The sequence below is a fragment of the Pezoporus occidentalis genome, unplaced genomic scaffold (assembly GCF_034315485.1).
Source record: "Pezoporus occidentalis ecotype Australia unplaced genomic scaffold, CSIRO_AGI_Poc_V1 ctg66, whole genome shotgun sequence".
Taxonomy (NCBI): domain Eukaryota; kingdom Metazoa; phylum Chordata; class Aves; order Psittaciformes; family Psittacidae; genus Pezoporus; species Pezoporus occidentalis.
The window spans coordinates 851,200-866,229 of record NW_026916009.1 but is presented as its reverse complement, the minus strand read 5'-3'; the positions used below and the strand labels follow the sequence as shown (position 1 = coordinate 866,229).

The 15,030-nt window shown below is 36.7% G+C and overlaps 1 protein-coding gene across 5 annotated transcripts in view; it reads left to right on the top strand.

Annotated features, from left to right (window-relative positions):
• PARD3B (par-3 family cell polarity regulator beta) overlaps nucleotides 1-15,030 on the top strand; it is a 426,397-nt gene that overhangs the window by 233,155 nt on the left and 178,212 nt on the right. For all 5 annotated transcript variants that reach the window (XM_062640654.1, XM_062640652.1, XM_062640653.1 and 2 more), the window contains exons 14-15: nucleotides 3,827-3,926; nucleotides 5,676-5,791. In XM_062640654.1, coding sequence (XP_062496638.1) covers nucleotides 3,827-3,926; nucleotides 5,676-5,791 — 216 coding nt within the window. The remainder of the gene's footprint in view (nucleotides 1-3,826; nucleotides 3,927-5,675; nucleotides 5,792-15,030) is intronic.

Below are 15,030 nucleotides of genomic sequence, written 5' to 3'. Positions count from 1 at the left end.
TGTGTTGGATGTGGAAAGGATGCTCTGGAGTGCTGCTGAGGGCTATTGTCAGGGAGGATTGAGCTAATACTTATTCTGCTTTCCATATGAGCATGTCACTTATTTCCAGTTGCTGGTTCAAATATTTTTTTGCATTGTTTCTTATTATCCTCAGGCTTTCAAGGCACCTGTAAAGACAAAACACTACGCCTGTGCACTACCCTCATTCAACTCAGTTATGAACTTTAGGTTGTGTCCCTGTTTAAGGATGTGAGTCACAGTTGTAGTGAGCCTTTTTATGACAGGCAGGAACAGTCCCTTGCACATTCTTATGATGTATTATCCAGATCTTGTATGTAGAAGTATGGTTGGTATATTTTTACAAAGAATAACAAAGAAGAGTTTTTTAACATAATACAGGATCTAATATAAGAATTTAATGACAGGAGCTGTATTATATTTATAAAATGTCACTTTCTCAATTAATGTTTTCTAGTAAGTTATTTCCAGTATCATTTACTACTCGTACAAATAAAATTCTTATAAAAAAGCTGAGCAAAAACACACTGAAGCTTGGCCTGCTAATATTGCTGTCTGTTTTAAGAGTCTTTTATTATACATGAGCAAGAACAAATGTCTGGGGAAAAGTGCTTATAGCCAAAACATTACATTTTGTCTTGCCTGTGGATATTTAAATAAAGGGGGAGGGGATACTGATCCAATATTGAAATGCCAGTGTTTGTTCTATTTTTGCATGAATAATACTTGCTGCCTTCAGGTCCTCGCTTCTTTTGCTGCCAAGCTGTTGCACAGATTCAGTGTTTTTTAGAACAACCTCTTTGAGAATTGATACTTCAGTGCCAACAGCTTTACGTTTCTGGTGTTGAAAGATTACTGGAATGTGTTTCATTAGAAGTTCTTACATATCTCTTATAACCCTACGTTATAAATGGTTATAGGGGAAATGCTGTCATGTCTCTGGTTAAGTAGTAGAATAATCATGCTTCCTCTATTACCATAGATTGCCAAGTCTTCATAGTTGTGCAGCCATCTGTGTTTCCATACATGTGTGGTAATGCCAAGATAGAAAATTAAGAAGTGAAATTTAAAATTAATGTTTAAATTTTGCTTGTAAACATTACATTATCTTATACAGAGATTCAGTTACTTACTATCCAAAACTGTTTAATATGAAAATTCAGTACATTTTGTTTAGTAGCTTAGCTGTTTCTCTGATCTCTCTGGATCTGTTAAAGTAATTTCCTAAGGCCTTGAACATGGAGCCAGTGACTGCCTCTTAGGTTAAATTCACTCTTCTGCTCCTGCTCCCAATCTTCTGGAAGCTGTAGTCCTTGTGATCACTTTCATTTCACTCAGGAAGTCCAGCATTCTTCTGTGTGTAACATTTGTGTTCTACAAGAGAAATGCCAGTGGTAACCCATCACCAAACAGCCTTTATGAAATGATGTATCAGTTGCTGTGAAGCAAAGTGTGTGTAACTATGCGATACGCTCGGTCTCTTGCTATGGCTATCGGAGGCTGCTCAAAGAGGGTAAGACACAGGTGTATGGTGCAGTGTGATGTGTGATTTTTTTTTTTTCTATTTCCTCTTCTCCTTCCACCAGGCATATTTCCTACTCTGGGCAGTCAGTGGTTTAGAGACTTCCTAAATACGAGGTTCTGTCTGGACTATTGTGCCTTTAATAGCTCTCCAAATTTCATTCAATTTCTTAACACTTTTTTTAAAATTTGGTTTCCAGAATACCCTTATGGCAATCTGTTGCATGATTTAATTGCATAGGAAAAAATACTGCTTTGTGTTTGTCCTTTCTACTTGATGTTTTCACTGGATGCCTTCTAGTTACTGTGTTACCATGTTACACTCTTAGTGAGAGCATCCATTTCACCTTTTGCATAGCTTTTACAATTTCCTAGACTCTTCTTGTATCCCCTTCTATTGCTTATTACTGTAATTCAAAGAATCCTAGTCCATGTTCCTTGTTTCTGCCTGTGTCCAACTGCCCTTGATACCTTTTCAATGCATTTCTGAATTATGTTACATACTTTTTCAGATAGGAAGAATGAAAACTTGGATGCTGTTTAAAAACGAGGCACACCTTTAACCCTGAGTTCTGCATGGAGCGTTTGGACTCTTCTCTAAATGCCCATTTCCTTTTGACTTCACTAAGTATATATTCAAAGAATGATCCCATGCACTTCTAATGTATTGTTCACTAAAGTAATAGCCTTTGTGTATGTGTCAAGAGTTTTCCCCTACTCCCATGTGCATCACCTTGCAGTCACTGACCGGGACTTTCACCTGCATTTCCTCCTTAATGTCCTGCAATCTTTTTACAGAGCTTCATAGTCTGCTTGGTTTTGGTAGTTCTGAGTGTTTTACATGAGTAAGTCTTTTCATCTTCTGACTCATCTTTCAAACCAGTTAATTGCACTGAAATCTGTTTGCTGTGGAAACTTCCCATTTACTCCTCTTCTCCATTTGCTGTGGAAACTTCCCATTTACTCCTCTTCTCCATTTGTTGTCCTGAAATTGCAGACTGAAAGAATGTGATCATAATGTACAAAGCCAGCATGCATATACATCAGGTACCATTCCTGTTTTCTGCATCAGACTGGAAATTAACATGTTTTTAAGGTTTTGTTAGAACATTTCTCCTCGTCTGCTTACCTTCACTTTCTTCTTTTGATGTTCTCACTTTTCCTGAGATACAGGGTCTAGACTGTTTCTTACCTTTCACCCAAACCGTTCTATGATCCTTTAATCTTTAGGAGGTTATTCAGCCAATAGGGGTTTTATAGGATTTGTGAGCTAATAGTGTGGCTTTCTTTGGGGTATTTTTTTTGCCTTTTGGAAACTACATCAGTGCTCTTACCCGATAAATATAATCTATTGCTGTCTGCCTTTATCCCCTCCTTGTATACCCTTTTTGTCTCAAGTTAGATTAGTACTGTCATGCAGGATTGTGTAAAAAAGACTAGAAGCATTCAGTGCAAGGGAACAGGTCACATGAAAGTGTGGTACATCAGTATTGTTACATTGCTTACCTGCCATTCAAACCCAAGAACTGTTAAGTGTCTGTGTTTCCTGTTAAGTATCAGAGGGGTGAAGACATATTCTACATTTCAAGATGTGGGAACTTTTTGTAAGATTAGATTGAGATAAATTTACAGGACAATAACAAACTGGTCTACAGCAGGCACAATTCTGTTAAATACTGCAGGTATGTAAATGTTGCTTAGCAAACCACTGAACGGTTTAACTGAGTAGTTCATGTTTCTCTTGGTCCAAAGTAATTTTCTGGTGTGAGTTGAATGCCTTTCGTAAAGGTAAAGTGTAATGGTAGGAAAATGAAGACTGTAATTCAGAGGTGCCTCTTTATTCTCCTGCCATGGGGGTAACAGAAATTTTTTTTCTTTTGAACTCTTTGCTGAGAATGTGGTTCTCTTCTGTACATGAAAAGTGGTAAATGCTCCCCGTCAGAGTGAATGAAGGCAAGAACCTACAATCAGTTAGGATACAGCTATGTATAAGTGAAAATCCACTCAAATGGAGTAAAGCAATTTGTGCCTTGGACTCGACTTCACTAAAGTTTCCCTATATTTACCTTTAATTATGCATATGCAAATCAGAAAATCAGCTCTTCAGGAAATCCCAAGGGATATATTTTCTGCTTTGTGTGATTTTAATTCTAGTTTAGTTAGTTTAGGGATTTGAATAATTTGTGACTCACTTCATCATTGCTTGAGGCCTTCTGGTCCAGTCATTGATCAGTGAAATGTACTTGTTTCTGCAGCTTATTTAACCCCTTTTTATATTTTATTTCAGAGTTGCCAGTGTCTGATCGTGGCAGTGGTGAAAATGAAACTCCCCCCCCTCTCCCACCGCATCCCAGTGAGGATCTGCTGAATGAGGATTATAACCATAGGTTGGACTTCGACTGTACTTAATAGTTACAGTGCTAACTGGTCATTAATGGTTGTGATGGTTCTGATTAATTTTTAAATTGCTTTTTATTTTGTAAAATTTGTGCACTGCTTTCAGTCACCTGAATGATCCTTTAATATAAGCTGGGAATGTTACTTTAGCATTTAGTGCATTGTTCATTTCAGTTGTCCATAAACTGCAGTATGCCTGCTGTCCACAGTACATGGATCACACCGGTGGGTGCCATGTGTAGATGAAGTTACTGAAGTCTCTTAAAAGTCCTAGCCAAATTGAAGCTTCTTATGCATATTGTGGGCCAAAGACATTATTGAGGTTACAAAATGAAGCTTTAGGAATTTTGAACATTGAAATTTGTAGGGGAAAGATTACTGGGCACTTTACCTGTTGGAAATGGATTGGGTAGATTTTTCAGATGTTTTAAGAATATCTGTTGTAAAGGCTGGTGTGCTTGATAGCAGCTACAAGCTTTAAGTTCCTTAGCAAATACAGAAGTTTGGAAGTGCAGAAAAAAAGTGTAAACATGTTGAAGTTCATAGAATCAGAGTGGTTTGGGTTGTAAAGGACCTTAAGCTTGTCTAGTTCCAACCCCCTGCTACGCTCAGGGGCACCTCCCACTAGACCAGGTTGCTCAAGGTTCTGTCCAGACTGGCCTTGAACACGGCCAGGGATGGAGCATTTACCACTTCTCTGGACAGCCTGTTCCAGTCCCTCAGCACCCTCACAGTAAAGAACTTCTTCCCACTGTCTAATCTAAATCTACCCTGTTTACGTTTAAACCCATTGCCTCTTGTCCTATTGCTACAGTCCCTGGAAGGCCCCCTTCAGATACTGGAAGGCTGCTATGAGGTCTCCACACAGCCTTCTCTTCTCCAGGCTGAACAGCTCCAACTTCCTCAGCCTGTCTTCATACAGGAGGTGCTCCAGCCCCCTGATCATCCCTTTGGCCCTCCTCTGGACTTGCTCCAACAGCTCCATGTCTGTCTTATGCTGGAGACACCAGAACTGTATGCAGTACTCCAAGGGGGGGGTCTCATGAGAGCAGATGATGACATATACTTTGTCATGATGACATAAACTTTGTGTCAACTAGCACAGGGTTCAAAGCAAGGTATCATTTCAACCTGTCATATTCTGATACTGAAAATTCAATCAGAGAATCATGGAATGATTTGGGTTGGAAAAAAAAAAAAAACACACACAATTCCTTGGAATTCTTCAGAGTTTTATGGCACCTTCCTTAAGATATCCAGCCTCTGCACTCTGCAGAGGTGGTACAAGGCTGTAAAATACTCTGTATTAGCAAATGAAGTAGAATTGAGGCAGCTACATTGGCAGTATTTTTCCAACTTTATATAGCATGTTATTTGGAAAGGCAGTGACTAAATAGATTAGCGGGGATAACAAAAACAAAGTCAACCACAACCAAATCAAAAATGACAAATGGGCAGGTAGTGGTATGTTCCTTTTCTTCTGATAGATAAAATGTGAATTGTTAAAAAACGATTAAACATTTATATTTATATTTGCATCTGTGATAAAAATCTAGGGACTGGAGGTGATAAGCCTCAGAAAAGAAAGTTGAGGATCAGTAACTGATATTAAAATGTATGGCTGTAAGCAACTGTAGGAATAAACACGTGTATTTCTCTGCATGCTTTAATTAGTTCACTTGTGTTTTGAGCTGGTGCCTAAATATCTTACATGTCCTTTTTTAATTTTTTTCCTACAGCCCTATCATGAATTCAGCAGTGCATTTAACAGATCAGCACATCAACTTCAGATCCTTGACACCAGCCAAGCAGTCTGAATCAATTAATCTGAAAGCCTCAAAAAGCATGGATCTTGGTAAGAAGGGATGGGGTGACATACAGGTCATCTTTTTAGTCTTAGCCCGGCTGCACCATCTCTGTTTCTTGCTTTTGTTTCTTAAACACAAACATTAGGGAATAAGTTCTGCAGAGGAGCTACAGTGATGAAGACAATGGTCAGCCTCCTATAACATCTAATTGCAAGTACCCTTTTTATTGAAGCTGAAGAAAAGGGTTTGCTTTTTCCTTCTCAGAGGCCATTCTGTCCTTTGTATTGAAATCTAAACTGAAAAACAAGCTTGTAAAAATGAGCAGAAAGAATTGCTGTACAAGTTTTATATGTCTAAAAAATGTAGCAAAACAGCAATAACAAAAGCCGTTTCCACATAGCATATAAATGATCGCAAAACTACACTGGACAAAGGCTATAACTTTTGTAAGACAAATTGTGTATTCATTCGCAATGACAAAAACAGGCAATCAAAGTGTTGCAGTAGATCTTTATAAGTGCTTGAAGAGTGGTCAATGTTGTGCAGAAAAACTTGCAGGGTGGGTGAAGCAGAAAGTAAGGGGTTCTTTCAATATTGGGAAGGCATTTGCAGGTGGATCCCATTAGGATGTCATTAATCATAGATTTGTGTGCTTTGTTGGATCAAATTTTGTACACCAGGAATAGAAAATTAATTTCATATATAGTTTCAAGGTAGGTTTTTAGTGGTGCTGATTTTTCCCTCCTTCCCTGAAATGCTGTAGATTGGTCTTAGATTTTGTATTGTTGATTTCTGTTGTCATCTTAATGTAATATGTTAATGTAACATAATATGTGTGTAATCTAATGGAATGTAAGAAAAGTCAAACAGTTCTTAATGCAGGGTAAGAATGGGTAAGAATTCATTTAGGGTAGTTCTTAAGGCAGAATTTTAAAGCTGCTGCATGACCAGAGCAGATACTCATCCTTTTGCAGTTCTGTTCCCCTATTTTGGCAGAGAGTAGTGTATTTTTTTAAGAATGGAAATGCTCCTCAATAAGGAATGAGTTTTACAGACTTGAGTCAAAACATGTATTGTATGTAGTCTACTGGAAAAAATAATGTTCAACTTTATTGAGTCTTCTTTTAGAAAGATTTATCTACAGCTCTTAAAGAGGTCACTAGAAAGAATGCTCACAAGCACCAGTGTGAAATTAATCCATGGAAGTGTGCTTGAGAGCATATCCGTAACAACCAGGTAATTTGTACTTCCTTTTGTCCTGGTCTGTATTTGTTTATTTTTTGAGATTCAAGTTTATAAGTATAAGTAATCTGCTCTTGACACTCAGAAACAACGCTTTGAGAATGTATATGAGTCGCTAAATCATAGGGGTTAAAAACTGAAATTAAAATAGGTGCAGAAAAAATAAAAATGTTTTTAAGAGCTTTCAAAAATTCTTGCTTATAAAAGGTAGCTGCTGAAAATGCCCCTTCTGCTATGAAAATAAAAAGCAAAAAGGATAATAATCAGTCTGATTGGAAGCACAGAAGTTTTATCCTTGTCATATGTAGTGATGTGAAGGTAAATCTATTACCTGAGATAGTCATGTAAAAAACTGAAGGGACTGAACAGACTACAATCATCCTGTGTTATAGAAATGACAGTAGATGAAGTAAAATTGCTTGCACATAGCTTGACAAATAAAGAAACTGAGGAAGATAAAAGCTGGGACCTTTTGCAGTCATTTTCTAGTAAGCAGTGAAGTACCATGTTCAGCTTCCCACCTTTTGAAAGATTTTAAGCAGAAGCTTCTGGCTGGGAGAGTAAAAGGAAAAGGAACATGAAAATCTTAGGTGAAGTAACTGCAATATAAAATGCAGTAATATTTTGCTTATTACTTAACTGCAGTCAGGACCCATAGTAACTGCACATCCCAACATGGAGGTGTGTATCCATTACTGGTTTCAGTGCATTGTTTGCCCCCAAAATAAGAAAAGTGCTGCTGTTTTCATCTTCCAGATCCAGAGTTGAGCTTGTCAGAAAGATTTATTCAGCATCACAGAGGATCTGTGGAGCAGATTGGTAACAAAGAGGAGGTGAACACCACCCAAAAATGCTTGTATAACTGCTAGGCCCTCTTTTTCTAGTCCTCACGGAGTGCTGTCTACTTACTACTTTTCTTTTGTGCTCAAGTTCTGCCAATGCCTTCCAAAATAAGTCCAACATCATGAACAGAAAATTCAAGGAATTGGAGTTCAGGAGGAGAGCTCTGAGGCCATACAAATGTGATTTAGGTGCAGTTCCTTCCCTTTTAAACCAAATTGTCTCTGAATCAGGTGTGATACAGGGCATCAGTGTGAAATCTGTATTGCTATTCACTTTACAAAACATTTTACTTCACCTTAAAATGTATATAATGCATCTATTGCCTAATTATAAGATTTGAAAGGCATGGATTACGTAATGGCATCACCATTAGGAGGATCATCAAAGGTCGGTAACAGAAAATTTTAAGCACTTAGAGACCCCAGAATCCAAACTTTTCTACAAATTGTGAACCTTATGATTAAATAGTAAATTCATTAAATTGGAGAGCTAATCAAATTGTATAGTAAGGGTCTTTCTGGCTTTGATGAAGGTTAATGTAGGCACAAGAAGCAAAACTCTTAAGTAAAGACTAGTCTGTAATTATATAGGTTCACAATGGAAACCCATTTAACACTGATGTTTATCTTTTCAGATTTTATATAATTTAGGCCCAGAAAACTTTGAGTGCCTAATCTGTTTTCCAGTTGTATTTATTTACAAAATAATTATTCTAAATTAATATCCTCAGTGAATAGTATAAGGAAATAAGGATGGGTGATCAAAAAGTATTCAGTACTGCTTTCATGTTGAATCAATTTGTCATTGTCAGTCTCCAGAGCAAATCTTGCAATAAGGGTTACTTGCCAGTTGGGCAGATATGGTTTAGTTTATTAGCTCTTAGTGCATTTTTGGGTTGCCGATTGAACAGCTGGACAGGAACAGTGGGCATGAACCACTGCCAATTTGTTTTTTAGGCGGGGCTCTGTGCTGCCATGCATGTGCCATGAGTCATATGAACTGACACAAGTTTTAACTGCTGAATTCACAAACAGCATGAATCTAGAAGTACCATTGTCTAGAGATGGTGTATTTGAAGAATTCAGGTTATTTGCAGATGAGGTAGTTTTAGCTTGAATCTACTTTAAATAAATACATTAAAAATCTGTGCGTGTGTGTTACTGAGTTACAATTGTAGACACCCCAAACATCAAAAAGGCAAGTACAGTGATAGTGATGATGTTCTTCTGCAAAGCATATGGGGGTAGGGTGACCAGTTCCCTGCTTTAGCATTAATGATTTCCATAGTCTCAAAGGCTTCTCAAAATTTACAGCTTCATTCAGAGTAATCGGGTACAGATTAGTTCCATATCAGCTATAAGTCCTAACGTTCTTTCCTGCTGCCGTGTTGAGATAATGACAGCACTTTCAGGATCACTGGTAGAGTTCATGTCCTGTGTCTTACAGTATATTTTTCTTTGTCTTGCCTACTTTTATTTCGAACTGGTGGTGGCAAAAGAGCACAGCTACCCCTTTCCTTCTGCTGATGCTGGCACCTGGCATGTCCACTCAGTTACATATTATTTTTGTTACGGATTGGTGGTGTTCGAATGTGTTGGCAAAGATTCTTCTTGTACTGTGATTTCAAGAGTTTGTGCAGGGCCAAATGAATACTGACTAAGAATGCATGGCTGTACTGACCAAGCTTAGATTGTATGCCAAGTTTGGACTTGTGCTTATAGCATAGTGTTAAAAATAAGAAAAAAATCAGAAATGCCACAGTTATGTCGTGTTCTCCCTTCCCAATGAAGTGGTGCGCTTTTTTTGAAACTTAATGGCAGATTAAAAATGAAGAAGAAATCAGTGGCTTCTATACATGTCATTGGAAGGATGATTTTCCATGTAACAACCTTCTATAAAGACACATTTTGCCATACGTTGCCACAGTTGTCTAGAGAAGAATTTCTGTATATTTCATCAGAATCCATTTTCAGTAGTTCTTTTTTTTTAACTATTAAAAGGTAATTTTTGTGGAGAGTGAATGGCAATATGGAATATTTTTTTGAATGTTGCATTGAAATGTGAAAATAGGTGTGCTATTAAGAAGAAGACAGGAAAGATGGTGTTTTATTATTTATCTCCAACGCCCCTATTTTCCATAAATCTTTATGCACAGGAGTGATTTAGGCTATGCATTAATGCACTGTAAAAACCACAGCCATGGGAATTGTATGCAAACACATGAAAGTGTGGCTTGGTTTAACCTGAAGCAATGTGAAATTGAATTGTATGAGTATATAGTAATTTTGTTGTGTATCAATTCAGGCAAAGTACTGTGTGGATTTATATTTGAGGATGTTGGTATAATAACCCATGACCTCTATCCCAAAGTACTGCTCATCTCCCATTCCTTTCCTGTAAATAGCAAAAGACCCATAGATCTTAACTGGTTAAGCTCTACAGCCTGAAGAAATTGAAATACCCTTTACTTGATTTTGAATATGGATAAAATATTATTTGCTAAAACATCATTAGATGTAGAGTCCCTTAACCTTAGGGCTTTTTTATTAAAGATACTGGCCAATTTATTTATGTATTTAGGAATAATTAGCAAGTGAATATGCAAGATGCAAGGTATGGAGTATTCTGCCAGGAAGCCAATATTTAACTAATGTCTTTGTTAGTGAAGGGATGCATTTGATTACAGTTTATACTTTTAGAACACCTTAAAACAAAGAGAAACCAGGGTTTCACATCCAGAAGTATGTAGGAAAAGCAGTGAAGATGCTATTAGCTACCTTGTGGTTTGCGCTGAACCAGATTATTCTTATTCTGAGTGTAATTTTGGATGTTGAAATAAATATCTCAAAACGTAACCAAATGAGGAGTGGGCAGAACTGATGGAGAGTACCCTTTAATCAATGTTTTGATTCAGATACAATTAAAAAGAATACATTTTGGAGAGTCTAGTGAGAATTACAGTCTTAGTGAAAAAAAAAGTGCTTTGGTATTTTAAAACCATTATTTTGTTAAACACATTGCATGCATGGAATATTTATCAGGTTGCTTTGGGTTGAAATCAACTTCAGAACTGCATTTAGAAGCCAGTTAAGCTCATTAGAACATTAATGAGGAAGTGGAGAAGATGGCTCTGGGTTCTGAGAGACTTTTCAATTTTACTGTCTTATAAACAGTAATTTAACAAATCATCTCTTGAAGAGAGAGACTTTCCAAAACCAAAACCGTCATGGGTTTAGGAAAATCTCTATTGCTTGTAGCTGTGATTGGTTTTGGTATCAAGGGCCAAGAGAGATTTTAAAATTATTATAGCTTATGTCATGAGTAACTTTCTAGTACTGTGACATTAGATATATGTTTTCTGAGGCCACTCTGCAGAATAAATTTTAAGAAATGAACGTGACATAGTTTTCTTAGTTTAAACGGCTTTCAAATTCTTGTCTGTAAGATCCATAAGTAGGGAATGAAACAAAATCATTTATTAAGTAATAGAGAAACTGTGAACTGAATTGAAATGAGACTAAAATCAGGTTTATTCTGTGTGAAAAAGGAAGACTTTTAACAAGGACGGTTTCATTATTCAGTTTTATACTAAATCTGCATTGATGCAATTGAGGGAAAGGTGAGCTGTGGTATAAAGACAGAAGGGGGCAGAAAGGAATATTAACTTTCTGGACTGGTTGTGTAGAAGAGGAAGCTTGCTGCGGAGCAGGCTGGAAGCATGTGAGCTGTGGTGGTCATAGAGCTGAGAAAATGGTAACACGTGGTTGAGGGAGATAGTTTCTTATGTTGCTTTAGTGTAAGTTTTAAGTGAGTTAATCTGCGTTTAGATTAATGAAGTGGTGGGGAGAAATGGCAATTAAGTTAATGTATAGCTACTATAAGAAAGTACAAATGATAATGAAGTAACTTTTAAAAACAAATTTATTAATGTTACCTACACTGTGTCTTAAACCTGTTCCTTGTCAGTATTTTCAGCCAATGAATGACAGGTTAGATTAGAAATTTGTGGTTTAACCCTAGGAGGTGCGAAGAAGTGTTAATGACATACAGGAGATGTGTAACGGGGGAGTTGGATCAGTTTTAGCCTGGTACAGTTTCTCTGGAACAGAGGTGAAAAGAGGATTAGAGAAGACAACAGAAGTGTAAAAGAAGCTGTGATGGCCTCAATTAGCAATGTAACCTTCAAGAACGAGTAGTTATGCCACTAAAAGAAAGTGAAGAAATTTATACTGCGCTGACTGGGAAATTGTGAAACAATGTTATCTTCTGCTTGGAGAGAAAACCTTTCCAGTGGACAGCATGAACTGTACTACTGGTTTTTCAACAAGTAGTAGTAATAGTGAATGCAAGCTTAGGCATTTACATTCTCATGTGCTGACATGTAAGATGTATCCCTCGGGGATTTTCTCTGAATACAATTGAATTCAAGTACTAAATCGATTCTAACTAAATTCCTCTGAAAAATCTAATTAGAAAAAACCTTGTACAGGTGAAAAATGAATCCAGAATTTTTGGTTTGGATGTGATTTATTCCTATCTTTGTGCGGAGCAGGGTATCTCAAATGTTGTGTTGCATGCCATACTGGAAAAGGCTTATCTTTTTTATCACAAAAGTATTTATCCTTGGTCCTTGTGCAAGCTTTTTGCTAGTCTCAGTGCTTTTCAATATTAAGGTGAAGAGGAGTCTATCAAGGACTCAGTCCTTCCAGACTGAGTAACTGATGGATAACCAGGTGACCACAGAAAAGGAGAGATGGGCCCTTACATGAAGTTTCACTGTTGCTAGAGAGAAGAAGGCGAATTATTAAAGGAAATACTTTTAAGACAGAACAAGTTTACCCTTCCTAATACATTTTATTGCTTATGTAAATTTTAGTGTAAAAGCCTGTACTGTTTGTATGCAGTACTACAGGGCAAACCTAGAATGGCAAGCAGCATTTTCAAAGTGATAGTTGTGAGCCAACATTTGGCACAATTTCTCCGAGTGATTTATGCAGCTCATAGATGGGGAATCGCTTCACCAAGAAAATAAAAATAGCAGGAGAATTATGTCATTGGCACTGTCATTGACTAAAATTAATTAATGGTGCTGTGCCTTCATTATAATGAAAGGGCTGAGTAAGGACACAGTTAATCAGAAAAAACAGTGATCAATTTGTAGCTTTACTTTATTTTCATGTGTATATACCATAGAGACTGATGCATTCTTAAAAGCACAGAAGCATCATTTATATATGTGGCTTGGAAATATAGCCCTTGTTAATTGATCAGTGTATAATAAAAAAAAATATATTGGGCTTCTTATAGATTAATAAAAAGGCATCAGGAAATTTGTTTTCTAGGAAATTCTTTGATGTTTCAGTGTTTCTTTTTATTATTCTTCATTAATTGTAATTTTAATCCTTTTTACTTCTTTCCTGAGTGCAGAACTGCAGCTGGTCTTCAAAGGTACGTGTCAGTTTGTCCAGTAGAAATATAAGTAACTTTCATACATTTAGAAGATTTTAAGTAGCTGTTAGTCCATGTGCAAAACTGATCCTTCATAAAAGAAGTGCTATGTTGAATAGTAGTACCCTGCATCTTGTGAATAGTGGTAACTCCTTGTTTGGGGAAAAATAATATAATGGTACAGTGATTGAACTGGGCATAATTGCCCGCAGCATAGATTTGTGTAAATCATAGTTAGGAAGTAGTATGACCTTTAAGTAAACTTTGAGGCAGTACAGAAGGCTTGTTATATGCTGAACCATTGAAAATCACGCGATTCAAATAAAATGGCTACCTTGGTTATCTTGAGTAGGGTACAGAAATGGCAATCAAAAGACTATGTGGAAGCACATGGATGCATTGCAGGGTACTTCTATTGTTTTCTTAAAGCAAAACAGCACTCCAGAATATTATGATAGGGAATTCTAATACATCAGAGTATTCATGGCATAAAGGGTTGGGGTTTTTTACCATTTGTTGTGGTTGTTAGCATCGTTTAGGGGGAAAAAATAACTACCAGTTGATTGCTGTCAGCTGGAGAGATTTGTTTGTTCTAGTAATATTCCATCTTTCCTAATATGTGGTCTTGCTAGTCCCCCAGATATACATGCTTTTCTTAAATAGCTGTTGAACTTCTGTCACTTGTATTTCAGCAATTACTTTGCTACCTGACAGTGAAAATGTAACTGGCTTCTCTGGTGCAAATGCAGTTTCTAAATTACAGAGGTTTCTTTAAAAGAGCTAGGGTGTTTTATACTGACGAACATTAATAACTTCATGAAGTAACATCCCCAGGAGTTCCAGGGGCATATCAAAATGTGAAATATTTATTCAGTTTGTAACTCTAAGAAGTATCTTCTTGTTTGTGAGTGTATTTACTCTGTTGCATTGATCCTTCTCAGATTTTTGGTTTTGAGTTTTGTGTCTGTAGTCCCCAAATTAGGTGATTTCCCTTTTCTTTTTTTTTAGTGTTTTGGATTTAACAATTCTAGCTCAAGAACGTATCGTATTTCTAGTGTCTTCATAAAAATAGTTAATTGAAGGTTTTTTATAAATGCTTTCCTGATATATCCCATATATAAGCTGAAGTTTTCATAGTTGCAATAAAATTACTTCTTGATGTTGCAATATAAAAATAATTAGGATTTTTTTAGTTTTAAGAGTAGGCAGTATTTTTTTTTTCAGTTTAAAATCTTTCAGGTGCCTTTCTGCAAAGATAGAGAACAGTAGTACAGTCTTAGAAAAGAAGTTTACACTTAGCTTATGTTTTTTTCAGAAGCCGAGGAAGATAGCCAGAGAAATACTATTTTTGGCATAGATGAATGATTGCATGAATTTTTAACACCACACAGAGCAGTGTTTCCAAATGCTGTTTTGTGAAACAGGACATCCTATATGCTTCCTAAACGAAATTTTTAGCTACAAAGTTTTCAACTTTAGCATATAAAGTATTTATCTCTCGTTAGCCTTTCTCTTTTTTACTGTCGTCTTCAGCTTGTTCCCAGAGGAAACAAGAGAAGGAATGGGATTTTCATCCACTGGACTTGTCTGTAGCACTCCTATTCAGTCTAATGAAAGATGTCCAGCCTAGAAGTTACTGCCTAAGCATAATATCCTATGAAATGAAAATTACCCCTTGAAGGAGCACGCATATTTTGCTCAAACTTTGATATAAAACTTTAATTTTTGCATTTCCCATTTTTTTCCCAACTTT